Source organism: Physeter macrocephalus, chromosome 18, assembly GCF_002837175.3.
Source record: "Physeter macrocephalus isolate SW-GA chromosome 18, ASM283717v5, whole genome shotgun sequence".
Taxonomy (NCBI): domain Eukaryota; kingdom Metazoa; phylum Chordata; class Mammalia; order Artiodactyla; family Physeteridae; genus Physeter; species Physeter macrocephalus.
The window spans coordinates 35,217,861-35,245,361 of NC_041231.1; the positions used below are offsets into that span (position 1 = coordinate 35,217,861).

The 27,501-nt window shown below is 35.6% G+C and overlaps 1 protein-coding gene across 15 annotated transcripts in view; it reads left to right on the plus strand.

Annotated features, from left to right (window-relative positions):
- The window catches only part of CFAP20DC (CFAP20 domain containing), a 297,986-nt gene that overhangs the window by 147,188 nt on the left and 123,297 nt on the right, over positions 1-27,501 (plus strand). For 10 of the 15 annotated variants that reach the window (XM_024124132.3, XM_028479356.2, XM_028479357.2 and 7 more), the window contains 5 exons: positions 17,181-17,317; positions 17,986-18,148; positions 19,759-19,875; positions 21,023-21,145; positions 23,506-23,840. In XM_024124132.3, the coding sequence (XP_023979900.1) occupies positions 17,181-17,317; positions 17,986-18,148; positions 19,759-19,875; positions 21,023-21,145; positions 23,506-23,840 (875 nt within the window). Of the gene's footprint in view, positions 1-17,180; positions 17,318-17,985; positions 18,149-19,758; positions 19,876-21,022; positions 21,146-23,505; positions 23,841-27,501 lie in introns of those variants that run through there. The other 5 variants (XM_024124133.3, XM_028479359.2, XM_028479361.2 and 2 more) reach the window with 5 other exon arrangements.

Genomic DNA, 27,501 nt, shown 5'->3' on the forward strand with positions numbered 1-27,501 from the left:
AGAAGTAACAACTGACACTGCAGAAATACAAAGGATCATGAGAGATTACTACAAGCAACTATATGCTGATAAAATGGACAACCTGGAAGAAATGGACAAATTCTTAGAAATGCACAACCTTCCGAGACTGAACCAGGAAGAAACAGAAATTATGAACAGACCAATCACAAGCACTGAAATTGAAACTATGATTAAAATCTTACAACAAACAAAAGCCCGGGACCAGATGGCTCCACAGGCGAATTCTATCAAACATTTAGGGAAGAGTTAACACCTATCCTTCTCAAACTCTTCCAAAATATAGCAGAGGGAGGAACTCTCCCAAATTCATTCTACCAGGCCACCATCACCCTGATACCAAAACCAGTCAAAGATGTCAGAAAGAAAGAAAACTACAGGCCAGTATTACTGATGAACATAGATGCAAAAATCTTCAACAAAATACTCGCAAACAGAATCCAACAGTACATTTAAAGGATCTTACACCATGATCAAGTGGGGTTTATCCCAGGAATGCAAGGATTCTTCAATATACGCAAATCAATCAATGTGATACACCATATTAAAAAATTGAGGGAGAAAAACCATATGATCATCTCAATAGATGCAGAGAAAGCTTTTGACAAAATTCAACACCCATTTATGATAAAAACCCTCTAGAAAGTAGGCATAGAGGGAACTTACCTCAACCTAATAAAGGCCATATATGACTAACCCACAGCCAACATCTCGTCCTCAATGATGAAAAACTGAAACCACTTCCACTAAGATCAGGAATAAGACAAGGTTGCCCACTCTCAACACTATTATTTAACATAGTTTTGGAAGTTTTAGCCACAGCAATCAGAGACGAAAAAGAAGTAAAGGGAATCCAAATCGGAAAAGAAGAAGTAAGGCTGTCACTGTTTGCAGATGACTTGATGCTATACATAGAGAATCCTAAAGATGCTACCAGAAAACTTTAGAGCTAATCAATGAATTGGGTAATGTAGCAGTATACAAAATTAATGCACAGAAATCTCTTGCATTCTTATACACTAATGATGAAAAATCTGAAAGTGAAATTAAGAAAACACTCCCATTTACCTTTGCAACCAAAAGAATAAAATATCTAGGAATAAACCTGATGGAGAGATACACCATGTTCTTGGATTGGAAGAATCAACATTATGCAAATGACTATACTACCCAAAGAAATCTACAGATTCAATGCAATCCCTATCAAACCACCACTGGCATTTTTCACAGAACTAGAACAAAAAAATCTCACAATTTCTATGGAAACACAAAAGACCCCGAATAGCCAAAGCAGTCTTGAAAAAGAAAAACTGAGCTAGAGGAATCAGGCTCTATGATGTCAGACTATACTACAAAGCTATAGTAATCAAGACGGTATGGTACTGGCACAAAAACAGAAATATAGATCAATGGAATAGGATAGAAAGACCAGAGATAAACCCACGCACATATGGTCACCTTATCTTTGATAAAGAGGCAAGAATATACAGTGGAGAAAAGACACCCTCTTCAATAAATGGTGCTGGGAACACTGGACAGCTACATGTAAAAGAATGAAATTAGAACACTCCCTAACACCATACACAAAAATAAACTGAAAATGGATTAAAATCCTAAATGTAAGGCCAGACACTATCTTAGAGGAAAACAGAGGCAGAACACTCCATGACATAAATCACAGCAAAATCCTTTCTGACCTACCTCCCAGAGAAATGGAAATAAAAACAAAAATAAACAAATGGGACCTAATGAAACTTAAAAGCTTTTCACAGCAAAGGAAACCATAAACAAGACCAAAAGACAACCCTCAGAATGGGAGAAAATATTTGCAAATGAAGCATCTGGCAAAGGATTAATCTCCAAAATTTACAAGCAGCTCATGCAGCTCAATATCGAAAAAACAAACAACCCAGTCCAAAAATAGGCAGAAGATGTAAATAGACATTTCTCCAAAGAAGATATACAGATTGCCAACAAACATGTGAAAGAATGCTCAACATCATTAATCATTAGAGAAATGCAAATCAAAACCACAATGAGATATCATCTCACACCGGTCAGAATGGCCATCATCAAAAAATATACAAACAATAAATGCTGGAGAAAAGGGAAACCTCTTGCACCGTTGGTGGGAATGTAAATTGATACAGCCACTATGGAGAACAGTATGGAGGTTCCTTAAAAAACTAAAAATAGAACTACCTTACGACCCAGCAATGCCGCTACTGAGCGTATACCCTGAGAAAACCATAATTCAAAAAGAGTCAGGTACCACAATGTTCATTGCAGCTCTGTTTACAATAGCCAGGACATGGAAGCAACCTAATTGTCTATCAACAGATGAATGGATAAAGAAGATGTGGCACATATATACAATGGAATATTACTTAGCCATAAAAAGAAACGAAATTGAGTTATTTGTAGTGAGGTATATGGAACTAGAGTCTGTCATACAGAGTGAAGTAAGTCAGAAAGAGAAAAACAAATACCATACGCTAACACATATATATGGAATCTAAGAGAAAAAAAAATGGTCGTGAAGAACCTAGGGGCAGGGTGGGAATAAAGACGCAGACCTACTAGAGAATGGACTTCAGATGTATAACTGATTCACTTTGTTATAAAGCAGAAACTAACACACCGTTGTAAAGCAATTATACTCCAGTAAAGATGTTAAATAAAAAATAAAAATAACTGGTATAAAAAACATCTTTTTTCCTAATGTCTATGTTTCACCCCCAGAGATTCTGATTTAATTGTCCTAGCCTGGATTTTTTGTTAACTTCTCCAGCAATTCTGACATGCAGCCAGGGTTGAGAACCCTGAATGAGAGACTAGATCACTTATCCCCAGAAAGGTTTTGTGGGTCAGGTGACACTCGTACACACTGAAGTAATTCAGAGGATGGTCAAATAGGACAGTTATGGAGGAAGAAGTAGATGTCGAAGCTATTCAATAAATACTCATGTAAGTATTTTTAATAAATAAAGATTTATGGACGTGTAAGATGGTGAAGAAGACTAAGCAAAGACAAGGAGACAGCAAAATGCATGGATGAGTTTCCTGAGGGATCAATAACAGGAATGGCCTCTGAGCAGGAGGGCTGTGTTGAAAGACTATGAGAAGAGTGTGCCTTATATTCCTAAAATAGACAAATGATAACTTCTCTATTAGGAAGTTGAACTTGACGTCAGGCTTCAAGTTGAATTTTTAAGTCAAGTGAGAGCAGAGATTAAGGATTACAACTAAGATGTCTTTGCAGCCATCTAGGCATAAAATGACTAGTGGCTGTGAAAATGGAACGTGATGACCCTGAGAGAAACCACAGTGGGGAAACTGGCAGGGCTTATTGGTTCTCAGATAACAGATGGGGAAGAGAGAGTGGTCAAAGTTTGAGAGAGGTCAAAGTAGAAAGAGGAGAAAGGAGATAACCATGATGAGATGAATGAGTGGTAAAAACAGACTCACTTTTACTCTCTATGTTTATCCAGTATTCATTTATTCTTGGTGTATTTTCTATATGTAAGTCCTCATCAGCATCATATGTCCTAAATTGTATATTCCTAGAGAATTGGGACCATTTTATAACTTTTACAGTATAAACCCTGGAAGAGGATTTTATGTAAATAGGCACTACATTTTGAAACCCTGTATTATGAAATTTCCAAACTTACAGAAAAGTAGAGAGAATACATAATGAACCCCCCCATATTCCCATCACCTTCCACAATTGCCAATTTTAGGCAAGAATTTGTGATAGCAGTGAGGACACACGTAGTGAGAATTTGTATATTTAGAATATATACAATCTATGTTCTTTACAGAACCTTTGGAAAATACCTGTATATAAAAGGATGAAAAAGTTTGCACTACCCAGACAGACACTGTAAATACCTCAGGTCACAGTTCAATCTTAATGGAAGATTCTCCACAAAATACAATGAGTAAGAGTGTTTTCAGTAACCAAACACTCTGTATCTAATAGGCTGTGATAGCTTTCCATAACAGATATGACTGAAGAGCCTATCAGGTAACTCTTTACAGTTGTAAATGCTCTTTTTTTCTTCTGTCTCTCTAGCTTAATGTTTTAAGAATTGTGTCTTTAAATGAAACTACAAGTCTATATCCAGATATTTTAAATGTCTTTCTTTTTAAAGTTCAAGGACACTTATACTGCCAGAGAGTAAAGAGAAATTTGAATAAATATTAAGTGCATCATTAACTCAATATTATAATTAAACAAACTTTTTCATAGATTGTGTTTGATCCCACATTGTAGAAGAGGATATTAGTGTATATTTTGCAAATTCCATAAATGGGCTTTCAGCATAAGGATAGTCAACTTGAGTCATATATACAGAAAATTAATAATCACCACCAAAAAGCATATTTCTTCTGTCCTGTGAAACTCAATTATACTTATATTCATTTATAATCCTAGGGTTTATGATTGTTCCTCTGAAGTAAATCTCATTGCACATGTACAGCAGCTAAGATTACATAAACATACATCGAGCTCTGTAGTTCTCTTTCTACAAATACTGTTTTTTTTTTTTTTGGCTGCTTTTGGTCTTCGTTGCTGTGTCTGGGCTTTCTCTAGTTGCGGCGAGCAGGGTCTACTCTTCGTTGCAGTGTGCGGGCTTCTCATTGCAGTGGCTTCTCTTGTTGTGGAACACAGGCTCTAGGCACACGGGCTTCAGTAGTTGTGGCACACGAGCTCAGTAGTTGTGGCTCGTAGGCTCTAGAGCTCAGGCTCAGTAGTTGTGGCGCACAGGCTTAGTTGCTCCGCGGCATGTGGGATCTTCCCAGACCAGGGCTCGAACCCGTGTCCCCTGCATTGGCAGGCGGATTCTTAACCACTGCACCACCAGGGAAGTCCCTCTACAAATACTTTTCAATTGCTAATTTTGACATTTGTAGGCTTTGAACCTTACTATAAGTGATTATAATAAAAATTACTGTTCTCTGTGTGAGAGATTTTATGTGAAAGGTGTAGCTAATGACTAATGCCCAAGGACAGACTTTTTAATCAAGGAAAAGCCAAGAGGTATTTCTTCATTTGAACTATTTGTTTTTGTGTCTTTCTAAAATATGGACTCCCCGTGGTGAGATTTGAATTGCATGAAAAGTGACTGTGTGTTCTTGTAACTGACTTACAGTACTCATGTAAATTGTGATATTTTATTATAAATGCACAAATTAAGAGATCCCAATGATGCTGCTACAGAAGGAAGTAGCTGCTTCCTGTGGATGCTTTCTGGCATGTTCACCCAAGCTAAAAAGGAAACCTTGAAACTTCTGTTTTCGAGTGCATTTTTTTGAATGCTGTATAACTTGATCAAGAGCATTTAATGAAATTAATAAAATAGTGTGTTTCCAAAAAGTCAGTGTTACCACACATTTGCATTGTTCACTTTGTCAATTCCCAGTGCATGTCAGTTAATGACTGTTAGTCTGCAGAGGACTGTAGGCTCTGATGATCTTATTTTCATTAATGGGACCCCACTTTAACTGAACTAGTGAATCAGATCTGGTTATTGAAGTTGAGCATGCAGCTACTAATGACAAGTTGCAGTGGTCCACTAAGCACAGATCAAAACTAGTAATTTGCTTCATTGTTGCTTTTGTTATGGTCATCCATTTACAATGCTTGGAGCCAGTCTATTTATCTCTTGTAAAAATTAAAAAAAAAAAAAAAAAGATACACACACAGCACACACACACACGTGAAACCACCACAATGAGGAGAGTGAGCATATTCATTATTCCCGAAGGTTTCCTCATAATCTTCATAATCCCTTCCTCCCAACCCCATCCTCACTGATCTGCTATCTCTCATTATAGATTAGTTTGCATTTTCTAGAATTTTATAAATGAGATAAAATATATATACCCTTTTTTCTGGCTTCTTTCACTCAGCATAGTTATTTTAAAATTCATTTTGAGATAGGCACATGTGGTTTGTAGAAATAATTCATTCCTTTTTATTGCAGAATAGTGCTCCATTGTGTGGAGGTGCCATATTTTGTTTACCCATTTACTTGTTGATGGATAAATAATACAGCTGTGAACAGTTGTGTAGAAGTCTTTGAATGGGCATAAGCTTTCATTTGTCTTGGGTAAATGCCTAGGAGAGGGATGGTTGGATCATATGGTAGCTTTTTAAGAAATGCCAAATTATTTTCCAAAATAGTAGTAACATTTTATATTCAAACCAGCGGGTATTATTTCCAATACCAATGAGTGGTATCTCATTGTGGTTTTTGATTTGCATTTCCTTGATAATTACTAATGATGAGCTTCTTTATGTTCTTATTTGCCATCCCTGAATCTTCTTTGATAAAGCATCTGTTCAACTCTCTTGTCCATTTTTAAACTGGATTCCTTATTTTCATATTATTGAGTTTTGAGAGTTCATTCTATATTCTGGATATAGGTCCCTTTTCAGATATATGAATTGCAAATATTTTTTTCCAGTCTGTTGCTTACATTTTATTCTCATTACAATATCTTTTGAAGAGAAGTTTTTAACTTGATCGAGTCCAGTTTATCAAATTTGCTTCTGTGGATTGTGCTTTTGGTGACATAGTTAAGAAATTTTTGCCTAATCCAAGGTTATGAAGATTTTGTCTTATGCCTCCATGTAAAAAAAAAAATTACAGTTTTAGGTTTTACATTTAGGTCTATGATGCACTAAATTAATTTTTGTATATAGTATAAGATATAAATCCACATTTTGGGGTTTGGGGCTTTTTTTTTTTTTTTAATTTGGATATCTGGTTGTTCTAGCCTTTGCTAAAAAGTGTCCTTTTCTCCACAGCATTTCCTTTGCACCTTTGTCAAAAATCAGTTGTCAATATACTTGTGGTTATATTTCTGGTCTCTTTATTCAGACTCTTTATTCTGTCTCATTTATCTATTTGCTTTTATGCCAATATCATGATTTTTATTACTATCTGTTTATAAGTCTTGCATTCAGCCAGCGTGAGCCTTCCAGTTTTGTCCTCCTTTTTCAAAAATTATTTTAGCTATTACGAACTCTGTGCATTTTAGTATGAATATTAGAATCAACATATGAATTTCTGCCAAAAAGGCCTGTTGGGAATTTGATTGGGATTGTGCTGCACTTATAGATCACAATTTGGGGAGAATTGACATCTGAACAATATTGATTCTTCCAACTTCTTTTTTTTAGGTTTTCTTTAATTTCTCTCAGCAATATTTTATAGTTTCAGGGTACAGTTCTTTTATAACTTTCCTCAGATTTATCCCTAAGTATTTTATATCTTTTGATACTACTGATAAGTGGTAAGTTTTAAAATTTCTATTTCCAATTGTTTGTTGCTAGTGTGTAAAATACATTGAAATTTTGTAAATTGATCTAGTATCCTGCAACTTTGCAAAACTTATTTATTACTACTAGTAGCTTTTTGTAGATTCCAGTAGACTTCCTACATAGATGATTATGTTGTGTGTGAACAAAGACAGTTTTACATTACCAATCTGAATGTCTCATTTCTTTTCCTTGCCTGATTGCACTGGCTAAGACCTCCAGTACAAAGTTTAATAGAAGTGGCAAGAAAGGATAGCCCTGTCTTATTCCTGATCTTAGTGGAAAGGTATTCAGTCTTTAATGATTAAGTATGATGTTAGCTATTGAGATTTTATAGATGTCCTTAATCATGGTGAGCAAGTCCCTTTCATCACTAGTTTGCTGACAGTTTCTATCAGGAATGGATGTTGGATTTTGTCAAATGCATCTTCTGTATTTATGAGATCATCGTTTTTTTTTTTCTTTTCTAGTCTGTTAATACCTTGAATCACACTGATTGATTTTTTAATGTTAAACCAACCTTGCATTTCTGGGGAAAACCCTGCATGGTCCTGACACAAATATCCTTTTAGTCTATTGTTTGATTCAATTTGTGTTCATAAGGGATTATTGGACTATAGTTCTCTTTTTTTATAATGACTTTGTCTGCTTTTGGTATCAGGGTGAAGCTGTCCTCATAGAATGAATTGGGAAATATTTCCTCCCCCTTTCCTCCACTCCTTAAAACTTTTTGAAAGAATTTGTGTTAAATTGGTATTATGTCTTTCTTAAATGTTTTGTGGAATTTATCAGCGTGAGAAAGTTTTTATAACCTGTAAATTCAATTTCCTTAATAGATAAAGAGTTTTTGTGGTTAACTCTTTCTCTTTGAGTAAGCTTTGGTAATTTGTGTCCTACAGGGAATTTGTCCAGTTCCTCTAAGTAGTTGGATGTATTGGCATAAAGTTGTTCATAATGTTGCCTTATTATCTGGAGAATCTATAGTGATACCACTACTATTCCTGATATTAGAAATATGTATCTTTTCTCTATTTTCCCTGGTCAGTCTAACTAGAGGTTTATCATTCTTACTGATCTTCCCAAAGAACAAGCTTTTGGTTTCATTGATTCTTTCTACTGTTTTTCTATATTGTTTCATTTATTTTCACTTTGATCTTTATTATTCCTTTCTTCAGTTGTTTTGGGTTTCATTTGCTCTCCTCTTTCTATCCTTAAGGTGGGAATCAAGGTCAATGATTTCAAACTTTTCTTTCTCTAATATAGCCATTTAGTGCTAGAAATCTCCCCATAAGTGCTGCTTTAGCAACATCGCACAAATTTTGATATTGTATTTTTATTTCATTCTGTTCTAAATATCTTCTAATTTCATTTTTCATTTTTTCTTTGATCTATGGGTTACTTAGGAGTTAAGTGTGTTATGTTAGGAGTATTCAATAAATGTCATTTGGATTAAGTTACTTTAAAAAAAAAAACTAGTAATTTGCTTAAAAATTAGGAGGTAGTTTTCCCAAGTGCCCTCCTTTCCACAGCAGCAGTCTTATTGGATTTTTACTTCTTTTTAAATAAGAAGAGACTGATATCCATATCTCCTAACTCAATTGCAGACAGATAAAGGATCTAGCAAAACCATGAAATAGTAATCTAACCATAGTTGGCATTGGTGAGATCTTTATTAGAATTTCTTCTTTGGGTTGTACGTTATGAAAGCAAATTTCAAATCAAGCAACAAAATCTACTGTAAAGTAGAACCTTAAAAAAAGAAGAGAAACATTCTGACTTCAGGAAAAAACAAGACACTCTAATTTCTTCTTTCTAAACTCAGATTTTTGGTAATCCTTGTCTCAGGATTGTTGGTTAAAGAAATGCCACAATTAAAAAATGGGCAGAAGACCTGAATAGACATTTTTCTTAAGAAAAAAAAACAAAAGTTTGTAATTAAAGTACTTTGCATAGGATGTGCACTCTCAAATTAGCCGCAGTTTCCCCCACGTTCTACATGTGCCTGCTTGTCACTTATATGTTACCTGCCTGGCATTCAAGCCACTTCATTTTGTCCCTCCCCTGCTTCCACCACCACTTTCTTCCCTTTGGAAAAGATTATTACAGCATTATATCCCATTCTTGATTCCTCATGAACCCCATTAGTCCTCATCAAATACATTAATTATCATATTCATAAAGTCCTCGTACTTATCCAAATAATCACTATTAGACCCACTTTTCACATAGCAAAACAAAAGTTTTTAATTAGATAGCTTTACAAAACAGCACAGAGAATAAATAGTGGACAAGGAAAGAATCCCCTGCAATGCCTTCCTGCCCACCAAAGGCAGTATCATCTGTGGTGAAAAGAGGGCAGGCACAAAGAGGCCTTGGGCATTTGGGTTCTGAGACCCTGCTCTGAGTGGACAGATCTCTCAACATCTTGAGCCTCAGTTTCTTCATCTGTAGAGGTGGAATAATATCACACAAAGTGACTGGAAATTTCATAGAGATCACGTACACATCATCATATCCGTCATCATTTAGATCTCAGATTGAATGTCATTTCCCTCACCCTAAAGACTAGATACCAGCTCCCTGTTAAACACACTTTGAACCTTCGCTTCATAGCTCTTACCACAATTGTAATCATGTAGTTATTTATGACTTGCTTGCTGTAATATCTGTCTTCCCCGTGAGACCCAGAGTGCCTTGGAGGAGGTGATGTGTCCACCTTATTCCCTATCTTATTCAGTACTTAGAGCAGTGGCTGCCCAGACTAGGTGCCCAATCACTAATGAAAGAATGGGTGAATGAAGGCATAAATGATTGTGAGTGGACTTCATAAACTGTTAAATGCTATTCAAGATGGAAGGTATTAATAGCATATTTACTAAGCATTTACTCCCTACTAAGCACAGTATTTAGCATGTTACGTGCATCGTTTCATATAATCTAACAAAAATGCGTTGACTTAAGTACTATTATTATCTGTCTTATGGATGAAGAAAGTGAAGCTTAGAAAGTTTAAATACCTTGTCTAAATTAATATTGCACTACTAGATCAGTCTTTTTTGTGTTTTTGACATTCCTTATAACAATGCACATATAATAAAATAAAAATTAATCCAATTCAAAATCTGGATTCTGGTAGCAGGTTTAATTCTGATTCGATCATTAGATAATAGATGTAAGTCTTGAGCATGACCCCTGAATGATTAGAGTTGAAAGTTCAGCAGGTTTTTCTGGTTAAACTTTGAAAACCTTGCAAACTTAAATGACTATAATAGTTAGAACATTGTACCTTGAGACAGAAATGAATGTTTGTTATTCTAAAAGACAATTAGAGAGTAGACCCTCAGGTTTTATAATCTAACTGCAAAGGCTATACCCCTCAGTAAAATAGCAAAATAATAATGGTAACATCTCTGACCTACACCCAGTTCATTTTCCACAAACTCAAGAAAATGAAACGCCTAGAGCATGACTTTAATCTAATCTTGATTTTTAACCTTATATATATTGATATCAGGTCTTAAAAGAATTCCTTTTAGAATTCAAAAGGCATGCATTTCTGCTCGTAGTTTTCTTTCATTAAGAGTTTTCTCATTATAGAAACTTCGTCCCTTCTACTTTTTATTTTAGAAACCAAAGGTCTAAGTTACTTTTCCTTGTAGGTTTTAATTAGGACCCTATTATCATGGATACATAGCATGATACATGTTTATAGACATAATTATGACAATATGATTATAAACAGAGAATTATTAAAGTGAAACAGACTTTAAGAATGTGTATGTGTTAATTGTACTAATAAGTTTAAAAAGCCCTGCTAATTAAAGAGATACTAAATAGTGGATTATTGTACACTTTGCTTTGTGAAAAAAAGGTGTACTCAAATTTGTAAAATTTAAAAAATAGATTTCAATTTAAACACACAGTGGTAGATTGCTCTTTAAAGAAATCCTATAGTAGATCCTCTTATAAAATACAGAATAACATCTTATTTTCTGTGATTCAAGGAATTATATCATATCAGGTTTAGTTGTAGCTTTAATAGCCATTGACTATCCAAGAGATAAGTCAATGGCTCTTGACTGCTAAGCAAGAAATTCCTCTAAGAAGTTCAAGGTGTTTAGGAATTTTCATATTTTAAATAGCTATGAACTATTTAATATGTTAATTTTGTTGAAATTATAGCTGGAACTGTGTCAGTATGATTTTTTTAAATACTCCCCCAAAAGTTTTCCTTTTAATCTTTGATACTGTCCACAATTTTGGTGAGATTTATCCATTGTCTACCCTATGCTATGCTGGGCTCAGCAGATGAGTATACATGCAGTACCAAAAAAATGGTCTTTCTACTCAAAGAGACTTAAATTGTTTGGGGGCAACCTGTATATAGATGAATAATATGAAAAAACATCAAGGAAACTGACCTAGTACAATGTTTGAACAGAAAGATATGCCCATAAGCCAAATGATTCCTGTGACTGGAAGTTTAAACCAAAAAAAAAGAAGAAGAAAAAGGCTTCTATTCTGGTACTGAAAATTCCCATGTAGGCCTATGCCATGTCCCATACATACCTTCAGGACTCTCAGTGGCTATTTCTTTCTGGGAAAATCCACATTTGAGAACAAAATCAGTAATCTAGGATTTGTTTTATTTGGTCACAGAAGGTACAAATGATGGGTCTGTAATAGATTTTCCCCGTTGGCCTGGAATTTGAGTGTCATTTCTTTCTATTGCTGATCCTGAGAGACTAACAATGTTTTGTTGACTCCAAATGGATATTTATAAATGACTGAAAAAGATGCACATGCACACATAGCCAAGTCTATTTGCTAACATTAGGAAATTTCACATGTAAGCTGAGTAGGCATCTGATTGTGGTGCCATAGCACCGCTGCTGCTGAAAGCCACACAGTTCATGTAAATATCAATGTCTTGGTCATTGTTGACCCTTCTCTCTCATCCCCCACATCCTGGCAGTTGTCCAGTCCAATCTGCCTCCTCAATTCACACATAAATGTCTCAGGTGGATTTTTCTTAAAAATAAGTTTTAATAGTAGTTAGAAATATTTAGTCATTTAATCCAACTTCCCTTCTGACCCATTATACTTTATGATTCATTCAGTTTGCTTAGCAAGGATCTATTGCTCTGTGTCAAGCACTAGGCTAGCAATTCAGGGGAGACAAAGTAGACCACTGAGTTTATATCTACTGAGGTATACATTATTAGAGAATCCCATAAACATATATGAAAGTGCAATTCTGACAAGTTCTGTGAGGGAAAGCTTATGGGACTACCTAAGCTGGGTACTGTAATCAGAGAGGTGTGGGAAGACTAGTCTGAGGAAGTGATACATGAGCTGAAACATAAAGGCCAAGAGGGGAAGGAAGATCCTACACGGGGAACAGTATGTACAAATGCGCTGATAGACAGGAAGAACTGAGGAGGCCAGAGCAGAAAATAGAGGGTGTTAAGGTTGAACTGAAGCCAGAACATGCAAGTTTTTGCAGGTAATGTTAAGGGCTTTCTTCTTAATCTTAAGAGCAGCAGGGAAGCCATTGAAAAGTTTTAAGTGAGGAAAAGGAATGATTCAATCAGACGTATGTTTATATAAGACCGTTCTGGCTTCATTTTGAAGAGAGCATGGGACAGGGAGCCAGATTGGAACATGGTGGATCACTTGAGAGGCTTTATGATCATCGAGAAGAGGGATGATGGTCGCTTAAATTCTGGTGCTGGTGGAGGAGGTGGAGACAAGTGGATCTGGATTGGATATGGAGAGGATGAAGGGAGGTGTCAAGGATGACATCTAGAGTCTGACTTTTCAACCGGAATGGTTTATGGTGCCATTCATTAGACCAGGTTTTCAGTTGGAGGTGTCTTCGAGACATTGAGGAGGAGCTGGTCAAGAAGGCCACTGTATACGAGAGGCTCTCAGAAGAGAGGACTAGGCTAGAAATAGAAATTAGAGAGTCATCTAATATGTGAATCTGACTTATAATATCCAGAATAGCTTTCCAGACTGCTGGTTGAACATCTTCAAAATGACAGAAAATTCACCACCACAACAGCCAGACATGCTTTAATTAAAGAAAGGTGTTCCTTATGTCAGACTAAAAGCTGTTTTTTAATTAATTTTTATTGGAGTATAGTTGCTTTACAACGCTGTGTTAGTTTCTGCTGTACAGCAAAGTGAATCAGCTATAGATATACATATATCCCTTCTTTTTTGGATTTCCTTCCCATTTAGGTCACCACAGAGCACTGAGTAGAGTTCCCTGTACTGTACAGTAGGTTCTCACTAGGTATCTATTTTATACATAGTAATGTATATATGTAAATCCCAATCTACCAATTCATCCCACACCCCTCCTTCCCCTCTTGGTATCCATACGTTTGTTCTCTACATCTGTGTCTCTCTTTCTGCTTTGCAAATAAGTTCATCTGTGCCATTTTTCTAGATTCTACATATAAGCGATATTATATAATATTTTTTTTTCTCTTTCTGACTTACTTCACTCTGTATAACAATCTCTAGGTCTATCCACGTCTTTGCAAATGGCACAATTTCATTCCTTTTTATGACTGAGTAATGTTCCACTGTATATATGTACCACATCTTCTTTATCCATTCCTCTGTTGATGGACATTTAGGTTGCTTCCATGTCCTGGCTATTGTAAATAGTGCAGCAGTTAACACTGGGGTTCATGTATCTTTTTGAATTATGGTTTTCTTCGGGTATATGCCCAGGAGTGAGATTGCTAGGTCATATGGTAGTTCTATTTTTAGTTTTTTAAGGAAACTCCATACTGTTCTCCATAGTGGCTGTATCAATTTACATTCCCACCAACAGTGCAAGAGGGTTCCCTTTTCTCCACACCCTCTCCAGCATTTGTTGTTTGTAGATTTTCTGATGATGCCCATTCTAACTGGTGTGAGGTGATACCTCATTGTAGTTTTGATTTGCATTTCTCTAATAATTAGTGATGTTGAGCAGCTTTTCATGTGCTTCTTGGCCATCTGTATGTCTTCTTTGGAGAAATGTCATTTACGTCTTCTGCCCATTTTTTGATTGGGTTGTTTGTTTTTTTGATACTGAGCTGCAGGAGCTGTTTGTATATTTTGGAGATTAATCCCTGTCAGTTGCTTTACTTGCAAATATTTTCTTTCATTCTGAGGGTTGTCTTTTCATCTTGTTTATGGTTTCCTTTGCTGTGCCAAAGCTTTTAAGCTTCATTTGGTCCCATTTGTTTATTTTTGTTTTTATTTTCATTACTCTAGGAGGTGGGTCAAAAAAGATCTTGCTACGGTTTATATCAAAGTATGTTCTGCCTTTGTTTTCCTCTAAGAGTTTTATAGCATCCTGCCTTACACTTAGGTCTTTAATCCATTTTGAGTTTATTTTTGTGTATGGTGTTAGGGAGTGTTCTAGTTTCATTCTTTTACATGTAGCTGTCCAGTTTTCCCAGCACCATGTATTGAAGAGACTGTCTTTTCTCCATTGTATAATCTTGCCTCCTTTGTCATAGGTTAGGTGACCATAGGTGGGTTTATCTCTGGGCTTTCTATCCTGTTCCATTGATCTATATTTCTGTTTTTGTGCCAGTACCATACTGTCTTTGTGCCAGTACCATACATACTTGTAGCTTTGCAGTATAGCATGAAGTCGGGGAGCCTGATTCCTCCAGCTCAGTTTTTCTTTCTCAAGATTGGTTTGGCTATTCGTGGTCTTTTTGTGATTTTTCACAGAATTAGAATAAAAGCTTTCTGAAGTAAATTCTACTCATTAGTTCTGATTCTGCCATTTGGACAAATGGAATCACTACCTAATAGGGCTTCAGGAATTTGAAGAAAACTGGAATGGTAGGGCTTCCCTGGTGGTGCAGTGGTTGAGAGTCCGCCTGCCGATGCAGGGGACATGGATTCGTGCCCCGGCCCGGGAGGATCCCACATGCCGCGGAGCGGCCGGGCCCGTGAGCCATGGCCGCTGAGCCTGCGTGTCCGGAGCCTGTGCTCCGCAACGGAAGAGGCCACAACAGTGAGAGGCCCGTGTATCGCAAAAAACAAAAGAAAAAAAAAAAACTGGAATGGTATTTCTCCCCACCACTTTGCCAGCCACCTTAGATCCTCTGTCCAGCAAAAATTCTTTAGATCAACTCAGCAGTGTAGCCCTTGCCCATGTCTTCAGCTTCACCTATTATAAACACAGAAACAGACCCCCCAGAATACCTGTATACCCACTCAGATTACTTCCACTCAGATCTAAACGTTGGGGGCTTCCTAAGCATGATATGTTTTCACAAACTTTTGTGCCTTTTCTCATGGCTGTTACATAGGAATGGTTTTTAATTCCACCACTTAAAAAATTACAGCTCTCTAGCAGAAGCTAATGAGACCAACTAGCTAACCATAGGGATTTTTTTCAGAATAGATCAGACAAGAAGTTGCCAGTAGCTCATATATGTCCAGAACTGTAGGACAAATTTGGACTTACTCAGGGCCAACATTGTAATATTCAAGTTGGTCCTGTCTTGCAAGCAGGACATGGCAGAAGGTTTTCTAGGGTGTGGGCCGTGTTCTGAGTTAAGAGCCGTCACTCTCACCTGCTGTTTTAGTCAGAGAAGGCTGCCTGCACTCACACAGAACTCCACAGTCCTAGTCCAGTCAGGAGTTCCGTGGGCATCCCTCCATATGGTCTTTCAGAGACTCAGGCTTCTTTCATCTAGTGGCTCCTCTGGGAGCCTTGAAGTCTTCCGCTGGATCTTTTGCATCTTGTCAAGAGATGAGGGAAGAGACAGCATGGGGATTATGCAGGAAGTTTTAGGAGCAGGAGACGGTTTACACGTCTCACATTCCACTTCTCACGTTCCATTAACCAGAACTCAGTTACATGACCCATATAACTGCAAGGAAGGCTCGGAAATGTAATTTAGCTGTGTGCCCAGAAGGAAAAGGCAGCAGGGTTTGGTGAGCACACCTTCCTTATCCTGGAGGTGATACCAGTTTGCTCTCTTTCTCCCCAAAACCTTCAGTGATTCCCTGTTGCCTACAGAATTTAGAACAGGCTCTTAGCATTTTAATGCTCTTTTTGTTCTGACCCGAGCCTATCCTTCCAGCTAAACTGGTGATTTCATTATTCCCCAAGCATACCCTACCCTTTCACTCTTCCATGCCTTTATTCAGGCACTTTCTTCTGCCTTGGGCACCCTTCATCTCTTACTCTTGAAATCTAATCAGTCATTCAGGTCCATTCAAGAAGTCACTTCATTCCTACTGGTCTGCCTTATGTTGTAGTTACCTGTTTACTTGTACTATCACCTCCCTCCAGACTCCCTGAAGGCAAGCAATGTGTCTTATCCATTTTGCATCACTGACAACCTCTAGGAAGTGCCTGGGAGTGCTCAGTGAAATATTTGTTCAATTGAGTTAGTTTTATTTAAATTATTTCCTTAAAGAGAAAATGCAGTGTATTTTTCAGTAGCTTTCCTTTCTTTTCTTTTTTTCTCTTTTTCTGTGAGGAAAAACATTTGTGGTAGTGGTTCTCAGATGATACTGAGCGCAAGAACCACTTGGAAGTTAATCTTAACCACTTGTTAAGATTATAGATTTCTGTTGCCCCCCCCCCACAAGATTCTAATTCTATAGATCTGATAGATCTGATGTTGGACCCCAGTATCTGCATTTTTATAAGTGCCCTGGGAGCGTGGGAGGGTTAAAGGGGGGGAGGATTCACATCATGTAACCCTTAGATTGTACTTTCAGAAATATTGCAACATGGTGTGTGTCATTACGCCCATTAATGGACTACTATTCCCTTCCTTTAACAAAACAGATCAGTTCATTAACAGAGGAACAGGTAGCATACGGAGCGGTAAAAATCAAGATGTTTGTCATATTGCCTTTGGATCCAAAGTTCTTGGACCACCTCCACTCTCTGGCAGAAGGAATAACATGAGGATATTCAGTGAGGTAGGAGCAAGGTTTGAACAACTTATCTAAGCATGGATGGCATGGGAAGGGAAGGGTTTTTTCCCAATGCAGAGGGGAAAAAAAGAGGGAGAGAGACTACATGCCAAAAGCAGAGGGCTTGAATAAATTTGGAACAGAAATTCTGGATTTTAAAAGACCTCAAAACTGTTTTCTTTTCATCATGTCAACGCAATTAACATTTTTGAGCATTCTTTTCATTAAATATGTGCACAAAACTTAAAGGCAAATATATGTGAGCACATTTTGTGGCCTCCTTCAAAAAGGAGTTGGATCATCACCAGACACCTTATAATGAACAGATTCTCAAATGTTATATTTTTATTTTTAATTTCTTCTGAATTTCTGACATACACAGTGATTTTCATTTCAACTCCTACCTACTAAAGATGGAGTGTAGCAAATGAGCACATTTTATGTGTCTATGAGATTTGGTTGTCTTCTGTTTTACCTTACATTATATTTATCTCCCATTTCTTTCTAGTTTTCTACCATAATTTCCCTCTCCAGCAACTTTTAAATCTTCTCATTTCCTCTAGTTCTTTTTTACCTCACTATTTGTCCAGCTATTATTTCTTCTATGTAGATTCTACAAGAAATAAATGCAATTCCTATATTTTAAAATATAGATTAATTCCTTTTCCTTATAGACAGTAAGATCTGTTGGGTCCAAAAATAACCAATTGTGCCAGCAGTCTACAGTAGAGAAGTGTGTTAACAGGGCAGAAATGTCAACCTTGCTGTTACCTGAGTCTGAGGCACAAGGAGATAAAGAAAATATTGGCCACATAAAGCAGACTGTACCTATTCATGGTAAGAATCATGCATAAAGATTGATAGCTAGTGAAAACAGTGAGAAATGTTAAGATAAATCCATAATTATATTCTTGACTAGATCTTAAGTCCAGAGAATTATCATTTTAAAATGAAAATGGTGGTAGATATTGAAATATGTTGAGAATTCTTATACCATATATTATCTTCTGGAACCTGTCATTCTGTTTATTCTGTTATTTTACATTGCTATAGTACACTGTATTTTTACTTTCTGATAACGGTGAGAGAATAGTATAGTATCCTATTATTGCTATGTCTTGGAAACCCCATGTACATTTTAAGTGTTCTTAGTTTTACCTTTTAATTAATCTCTTCCATTTGTAAAGAGTTCTTTATTTTCTCTCATTGGTACAAAAACAACCCTGTTGGTGAAGAAAACTTTTATCCCGTTTTATAGATTGAGAATTCAGGGCTAAGAGAGTAAGTGATTTGCAATTTGTAATCACTGGAAAGAATTGAGACCAGAACCCAAGGCTTACCATTCCCTGTCAGTTTGTCCACTTTAACTGGTCTGACTTCTGTGAACATTGAAAAGGGGAGACATTTGTGTTCATTTTATTTGATTTAGAAATTAACGATCACTGTTAGAGACTCTGTCTCCCATGGAGTATAAAACTGAGATAAGGAAATAAATAACATAGATATTCAGTCCCAGTTTTACCACTGTCTGTGAGACCTTGATCAAGTTTCTTAAACCCTACGAGCCTCAGTTTCCTCATCTGTAAATGGGGATACGGTTACTACTAGCACTAGTAGTAGTAAGAAATAACAGCTGCCTCAAAGGGTCAGTATGAGGATTCAGTGAGAACAGTCAGTCAAGCACATCATATTGTGCCAAGAATTTAAATGTTCAGAAAATATCAATTGCTGCTATGAATATTATTATTATTATTGTTACAGAATTAAATTACACTTAAGAATTCTTCAAGATTGATCTCAGTCCTGCAGGGTTCTTTTGGAAAGTACCCTCTAAGCTCTTGCTGAATCAAACTTAAATCTTTTAAAGGAAAAAATAATTTTTGTGTATTGGCTGTCAATTTCATTTTTAAATATTTTTAATATAGCATGTTGCAAGATTAACATTAATCTAATTACTTGTAGCTCTCTATGGTTATATTACATGAATAAAATGTATTAGTAGTTTGTTTTTTCTTTAACACCTTTATTAGAGTATAATTGCTTTACAATGGTGTGTTAGTTTCTGCTTTATAACAAAGAGAATCAGCTATACATATACATGTATCCCCATATCTCCTCCCTCTTGCATCTCCCTCCCACCCTCCCTATCCCACCCCTCTAGGTGGTCACAAAGCACCGAGCTGATCTCCCTGTGCTATGCGGCTGCTTCCCACTAGCTCTCTATTTTACATTTGGTAATGAAAGCCTGATACAATTCTAATATTGGAATAGAAATAAACACCTATTTCCTTTAAAGGAATAAGTTGTGTTTTTTATACGGCTTTACATCTTGTCAAAATGATACATGAACATTCTCATTATAGCTATAATTATATTTACTGAGTTATTTCAAACTATATAGTACTTTCTGTTCTGGCTTTTTGTTCTTTGATATGAAAATGTACCAGCCAAGCTGCATATTATGCATCCACATCCCCCTCAAGAACCATCAGCCGATAAGAATAATAACAGGAGAAGATTACAGTTAAAAAGAACCAGCAGAGAAAGGACAGAGACACCCAGCGGTATGGTACTAATTCAATACTATCTTATATCTGTATATTATTCAGAGCAATGGAATCTTTCTCTGCAGGTTGTAAATTTCAAGGGATTATGAACCAATTCTTTTAAAATATAAATATCTGTTCTACAAGGATTATGGAAATCAAATATTTTACAAAAGAATTGCTCTAGAGCCCTAACGGAGATTTGTTGGATTAAATAGACAGTACCACAAAAATAAAGGACTTCCTACTTCTACTCTCAAAGGCTGAATAAGCTTAAATTATTGATTTTTTAAAATGGCCCAAATTTGATAGAAGTTCCTGCCTGCAGACTTCACTAAAATTGAACTTAACTCATAATTTTTCATTTATCTCTCCTCTTTTTAAATTGGGCCCTTTCTAGATTGTTTTTTACATTTGCTGTCTCTCCTTTTGGACTCCTTGCCATCTACTGTAATGTAGGTTAAAGTTTCAACTCTTTGTAACCAGTAAAGCATTAGAGAAATATAGTTGGCTATTATAGTTATTGCTTAAAATATTAGATTTGAGGCATGTATGTATAGATTTGTATACACATGCATTAGTCTATCGTGAATCAAGCCCAGAATGTATCATGTACACATCTGTTAGCATAATTTCTCAAAAATGTAGATTTCTTAGGTAGGCCAAAATTCTGCTTGCTAGGTTTCATGTTATTATTATAAAATAGTAGATAGAAAAATTACTTCTGCAATAATGCCTGTATCCATTTTTCTTAAGGTGCTGAAGGAAAGAGCTTCATTTAAAAGAGTTGACTTCAGTAAAAATTGTAATTTAAAGAAAACACACTCCATTTTATATGGAACCAAAGTAAAAAATATAGGACCTTTTAAAAATTATATGGGTTTTGGAATTCCTTTTATTGCATATTGTAAAACTTAAATTTAAAATGTCCCCATGCAAATATCAAGGAATTTTAAGATGAATCTCTACAAAAATGCAGCTGAGTTCATCTTAAAATACTCTCCTGAAAAAGAAAAAAAACTGCATATAATCTGTATTGTCACCTCTAACTTGCTTTTCAATAATCAAATAGAAAAGTATACCACAGTACCATTCTTCAAAAATTAATATATATATATATATATCAAAAGAAGTAATATAGAGGAAAATATTTATTCCAATAAAGGCAATTCTTCAGGAAATAACAGAAATGAACATAAAGCAACAACTGTCCTCACCACTGTGTCCCAACAGAGAACAGAGACATTGAACCCCAGCTCTCCAGCACCCCAGTCTCCTGATCAAGCAGGTTAGCATCTTTATTATACCATAATTGCTAACGATTAATAAAATATAAATATGTTAAATATTGCAAACCCGGTCATTTTGAAAAGTCATGATGCAGTCATTTGCTAAAATATATCATTTTTTTCAATCTCTTTTTAACCCCAATTTTATGTCAGACTTTAATGGATGAAGGAGTATTTTTATTTTCAAGTTTTAATGCACAAGCGGTCCTGTTCAGAATGAAAGTTTAAAACTTTGAGGTTTTCACATAACATTGTCACCCTCCCCAAAGATTATCTATTGTTGCACTTCTCCAGTCCTCTTTATAATGGAGATGGTTGGAGTGTAAAGCATTGAACCCATCAACATATCTTGCCTAGCAGGTGTGTGGTACTTTTACAAAGGCAAATTGTTTTTGAGCTAGGGAAAAAGGAAAATAAATGGAAAATGTTTGTAGGTTGTCAGTCTTATTTATGCAGTGTTGAAGCCTTCATTAAAATGTTAGGCGCAATTAGTGTCTCTAGCATAAATCTGACTGTGTAGAAAAACTAATTAGATGTTTAGGTGATCATTCTTGCATTTATCTTGTTTGCTGCAATATTGTGATTACACAGTAATTTACATATTTTCCTAAGAAAACACACCAAATTATTCATTACAATTGATATGGAAATACTTGAGGTAAAACTACAAATTCCAAAGAAGCATGTGGTAGTGAGATAATTAGAGTTCTTTTGGTGTAAGAACACTTCTTTTACTTTGACTTTTTGACAGTTAATAATATGTTTGGTGCTAGGTCATACAAGTTGTTTAATTGCATAATGAAGAGTCCCAGGATCTTTTCCTCCTATTTTCTTTACGTATAATGCAACACATTGGTTTTTGTAATCGTATTCAAGGTTTACTAAAGCACCTACTGTGTTTACAAAGCACCTACTAGGTGCTTAGCACTAGGCAAAAGTTTGCTGTCCAAAAGAGGACAACCCAGTGAATCTATTCATTTCACCTGCCCACAGCTAACACTGACTCAGGACCCTCCACATTTTCAGTTAATGTGGTCAGATTGGGTATTGATATATTCAACCTGTTATTGACCATTTACCTACAGAAAATATGAAAGCCTTGTCCCTAATAGAGTTTCTCTAAGAAATGTATATTTTTTGCCCTTTTTATAGGCAAGTTATGTTACATAATCATAGTCTTAGGTTAAGAAATAGGTGAATACAGTTGAGAAGAATACAGTTTTATTTGTGCCATCAATATAATTTTTATTAAAGGTCTTTTTGTTTGCTTTCTGCTTTTGCTTTTGTAGTGTTAGCTTTAAAGTTTCAAGTGAGTAAATCTTAGCTCTTGGTTACTCTTCTTGTGATGATAAATATAATATAATTCAAGAGTCAGGAGTAAAATTACCACATCTACATTGTGGTTCTGCAGAACACGAATTCTTGTAAGATTTTCACCATTGACACAATGCAGCAAAAAATAAATTTCAAAAAAAAAAAAAAAAGACTAAGTTGAGAAAATGCTCGACTTTTCCTGCTGTCATTCTAAAGAAGAAAGTAAGCCTGCTTTTAATAATGTTTATTATAGAGATCTGCTTTTTCCAGGTCATAGAATTATAAAGTCTATTTCAATGTTGAATAAAGATTAAGAATTTTTAAAGTTTTGATAAAAAATGTACCTCAGTTGTAGTATATAGTATTTTTAAAGAAAACAGTGTGCAAAAATATTTTCATATCAAAACATTCTCTCCTAAAATTAAATTTAAATTAAACATAAAGGTCCTTTTCACCAGCAGGATTCACCAGTCACATTAACAAATATTTCTGTGGATTTGCTATTGACAAGTCTAGTCAGTTTAATCTATGAATTGTCCTGTACCAATGAGTAGAATGGAGAGGGAAAGACGGTCAGCCTTTTCGTGGTTTTCCTCTCCTCCATGTTTTATAATCTGAACAAGGCCCAGATACTTTGTTTAAAGATCTTGTTAAGTACTCTGTCCCCCTAAAATTAAAAGAAATTAGTAACTCAAACCCTTTTAAATTTGAAAGATTTTCCCCCTCTGAAATACCAAATTAATGAGGCTGTGCTATAAAGAACTTGCTGCAAGACAGGTGATAATTATTTCAGACTTACAAATTTCCTGGCCAGTGTTTCAACTCAGATGGAGAGGAAGTACAAATGAGTTGCCCGTATCCATAAGCACTATCTGTGGGTTAAATGTTTAGCAGCTTACAAGATGGTGGATAAATTGCCTTCCTTGGCTTTTGCATTATTTGATAAATCTCTGTTTCAACAACAAGGAATGTTAACCTAACTACCTGCCTAAAATAACACTTATGGAACACTGCTCTAATTTTTGTCATCTTTTGCAAATGATAGATGAGTGGATATTTCCTGAACATGATGACCACATCCCCCATTTGGCCTCCAGCACCCAGTCTCTACTTCTGGATGAAAACTCCTGCAACACCTCACACCTGTGGCTAGAAACCAGCAAGAAAAATGAACATGACCAACAGACAGAGGAAACCCAGATTGTTCCAAAGAATATTTTCACTTTTTCATCAAGACCACAATCAGCACCTCATGGAAAGACTCAGAATATGTCCCCAGAGGGGTGCCCATTTATTTTGGATCTAAAAGAGGATACCAGTGTAACAAGGAGAGACACCCAATTGGAGGATGATTTTTTTGGTGGTGATAGCACCGAAGAGGTACATTGCTTGATGAGTGAAATAGTTCTAAAGCACAGGTCTATTGTCTCCAACTAAGCACTAAAACTAGTTGAAATGAAAGAGGGGAAGTCAACTGCTATTTATAAAAATGCAGCAGATTGCAATGTTAGTCAACAGTTGCCTCAGATTGTTATGGTAACTCTAAATTGCTGCCTTTTTTATTAACAGTCAGCCATTTTCATTTTTAATTATGGAAACCAGTTTTTGGTTTGATTTTCTTTTTTCATTTTAATCTTTGCCTCACAGAGTGAGAAATAATATGCAGTTTAGTTATATGATAGCATGTCTAGTAAAATATTGAGAACACATTGTTCTAGATCTCTGGGGAAATTGTGTTGCAGTTACTAAGCATTCTGAATTGACACTTTTCTGGCTTCCTAACACCGCTGCCATCTTTTCACCTTAGACCTATTAGGACTCATTATTTTCCATATGGTTCCAGAATTTCAAGAGTTGTGCCAGTTAAAGTTTAGGTAATGAACCATGGATTAGTGCTGGGACTTGCCTTACAGGAGGTTTTCTGTTTGCAATTATTTAGAATACAACTATATCTCATAAATCAGTAAATTCATAAAAAGTTTTTTAATAACTAATTAAATATCAAACTGAATGTAGTTCTGAAACATTTGTTTAAAACTTAATATAACTCTTTTTCCCCATATGAAATGAATTTGTGAAATTTCTGTAGCATTGTTCTTTAATAATAGGCATTTATATTTTCTAGAAAAAATATCTTAAAAGCAGATTATAGTCAAGTTATGTTTTAGTGAAATTATACAAATCATTTATATGTAGAAATTATAGAAATAAACAGAAAAACTTTTTTTGTATGCTTACAAAACTTTTTTTTAACAACTATATCTGATTAAGAATACCCCTTTCAACAGTGGGATATAGATTAAGTCCACAGCTCCTACCTTCAGAGCCAGTTGAGAATATGGTGAGATTGTTCAGGCAGTAATTATGGTTTTTTGCAACTTTTAATGAGTTTCTGTAGGAAAGTGCATGGGGAAATCCTTTTTTATAACCTCCTTACTTCGGAGTGTGATGAAACTATTAGTCATACCAAACATAAACCTACTACACACCCCTTTATGCATAAATGCATAAACAGTACATTTTAAATGTGCTGTGAACAACTTTATCCCTTTCACCCTACATAAAATTAAGCTATAAAACTGTAAAATGAACATGTCTTCAGCATCTAGTATTGCCCCCATCCCAGCTGTCAATTCTTATACAGTATTAATTGGCTAATCTGATAAATCATACCATTTTGTTAATGGGGTAGGTCCATCCCCTTCCCATGTGCACAGCTTACCTAACTCAAAAGAATTACTGTGATGGGAGCAATGTCATGGCCGGTAGGAAATAATAGTTCTCTGGAAAACTTTGAGGGAAGTATTATGTGGAAACAGCCCTTTAAATAACACCCCATGAGGAACTTACCTCTCCACCTATATGAAGGAAAAGCCTTGAGAAGAAGCAATAGAGCTTTATGGGAAAATGAAGAATACTAGTTCTGAATATTTTAATTTGCTATCACTTTATGTGCTTTCTTTTTCTACTAGCTACTCTACTTCTGACATCCTTCAACATTTATTGTGCAGACATGTACTTGTTACCAACTACATGAAACTGAAAATTAATTTATCATGCATTTTCAAAGTTCTGATTGGCATAGCTCCCTGGTCACCCCTGTGCCAAGACCAGCAGAATATGGCTTGAGTCTGTAGTGGGACGATATCATCGCTAACACCTGCCCTGGCCCACCTTTAGCCAGAGCCTACTAAGAGTGGCAGCCAGAGAGAGGGGCAGAAGCCTTGCCATGTTATGCAAGCTTTGAGGTTTGCTGTTAGAGGCAATAACAAGATACAAACTAAAATACAGATGACTAACAAAAGTGCTAGGCTATATTTAAACAAGTTCTAGAATTTGTAATGATCCCTTTTTTATCAAATTGTTTTTTTGGGAGCTTTTTGTAAATTATTTTTCTGTAGGATTATTTCTCCCATTTATTATATAAGTCAAAGAGAAATTAGATTACATATTTTATTTTATTTATTTTTTAAGAATAAGTTTTAATCTAATTTGTCAAAATTACAAAGCACTTTCTTTGTTTTGCTCTCAAAATACAGTGAATCTGTCTTCATGTTCTGGATGCTTTGTTTTTTGGGGGTTTTTTTGTTTTTTTTTTTTTGTGGAGTATAATTGCTTTACAATGTTGTGTTAGTTTCTGCTATGAAGTGTGTCAGCTATATGTATACATATATCCCCTCACTCTTGGACCTCCCTCCCACCCCCCCATCCCACCCATCTACAGATTACATATCTTAAATGTTCACTTACGTATAGTCTTTGAAGAAAAATCAGTTGATTTAGGCATTCTTACTATTGTTGCATTATTTTATTTATTTATTTATTTTAAAACTTGCCTTTCTTTTCTTTTAATTAATTTATTTACTTTGGCTGCACCAGGTCTTAGTTGTGGCACTCAGGATCTTCGTTGCGGCGTGCGGGATCTTTTTTTAGTTGCGCCATGTGAACTCTTAGTTGCAGCATGCATGTGGAATCTAGTTCCCTGACCAGGGATTGAACCCAGGCCCCCTGCATTGGGCGCTTGGAGTCTTACCCACTGGACCACATGGGAAGTCCCTAGTTGCATTATTGTAGAATGTTATATCGTTAGAGTAACACTATTATATCTAAGGAAAACAATGTCATACTATAAATAATGGTGGACAAATGAGTAATAATTGCATTACTTATTATGCTTGAAGTTTATAACTTGTAGTTAAAAGACTTTATTTGGTGTTAGACCATTTGAATATTTTTAAAGGGAAATTAGATGTATTCAGAAGCAAAAAATTAGGCACAGTCATGATACTGTGATAGAGAAAAAATACACATCTGACAGTAAAGACTAATTAAAATAAGCTTTCAGTGATTGTAGTTTAAGTCCCTAATAATCAGTTCACATTTGAGATCCTCATCAGTGTGAGAGCCTTAAAAGTATGATTTTTTTTGCATATTCTCATCTTAGTCTTGGCTTTACTATATATTTTATTCCCTAGGCAGACATATATACTAATTTTCCTGATACTCAATCATTTTGAATTTGTACTTCTTATCTGAAAAGCACACTATGGAAATATATCTTGTGGTGAGTTATAAAATCAAGACTACCACGTAAAATGAATTATCTAGGAAAGCTGTTAAAACAGAGTACCTTTCATACAATTGCAGCTTCTGAAAGAAAAAAAAAAAGCATGTTACTATTATCATCTCTGTTTTGTATTTTATGCCATTATTCCCAACGTGGCTTTGGGTATATATACCTGGTTGGTGATTTGAAATAGTTAGCTTTATATTAGTATTTTATTATTTCTCTAATTCAATTTTTTATCTAGATATATAGTCATTTTCTTTCTTTGTTTTGTTTTGTTTTGTTTTGTAGGTTTTGGCCCTACAGCCAAATAAAGATTTTTCTGTGGAAGCATAATGCCATCTAATTACCATGTCAGTGTGGTTGGTTGTAATTTGGACGTAGAAATGTAGAAATATTGATAGAAATTATTGTGAGCTCTAGGAATCAATATACTGAATTTGGACCTAACAATAGTAGGACACTTAATAATAG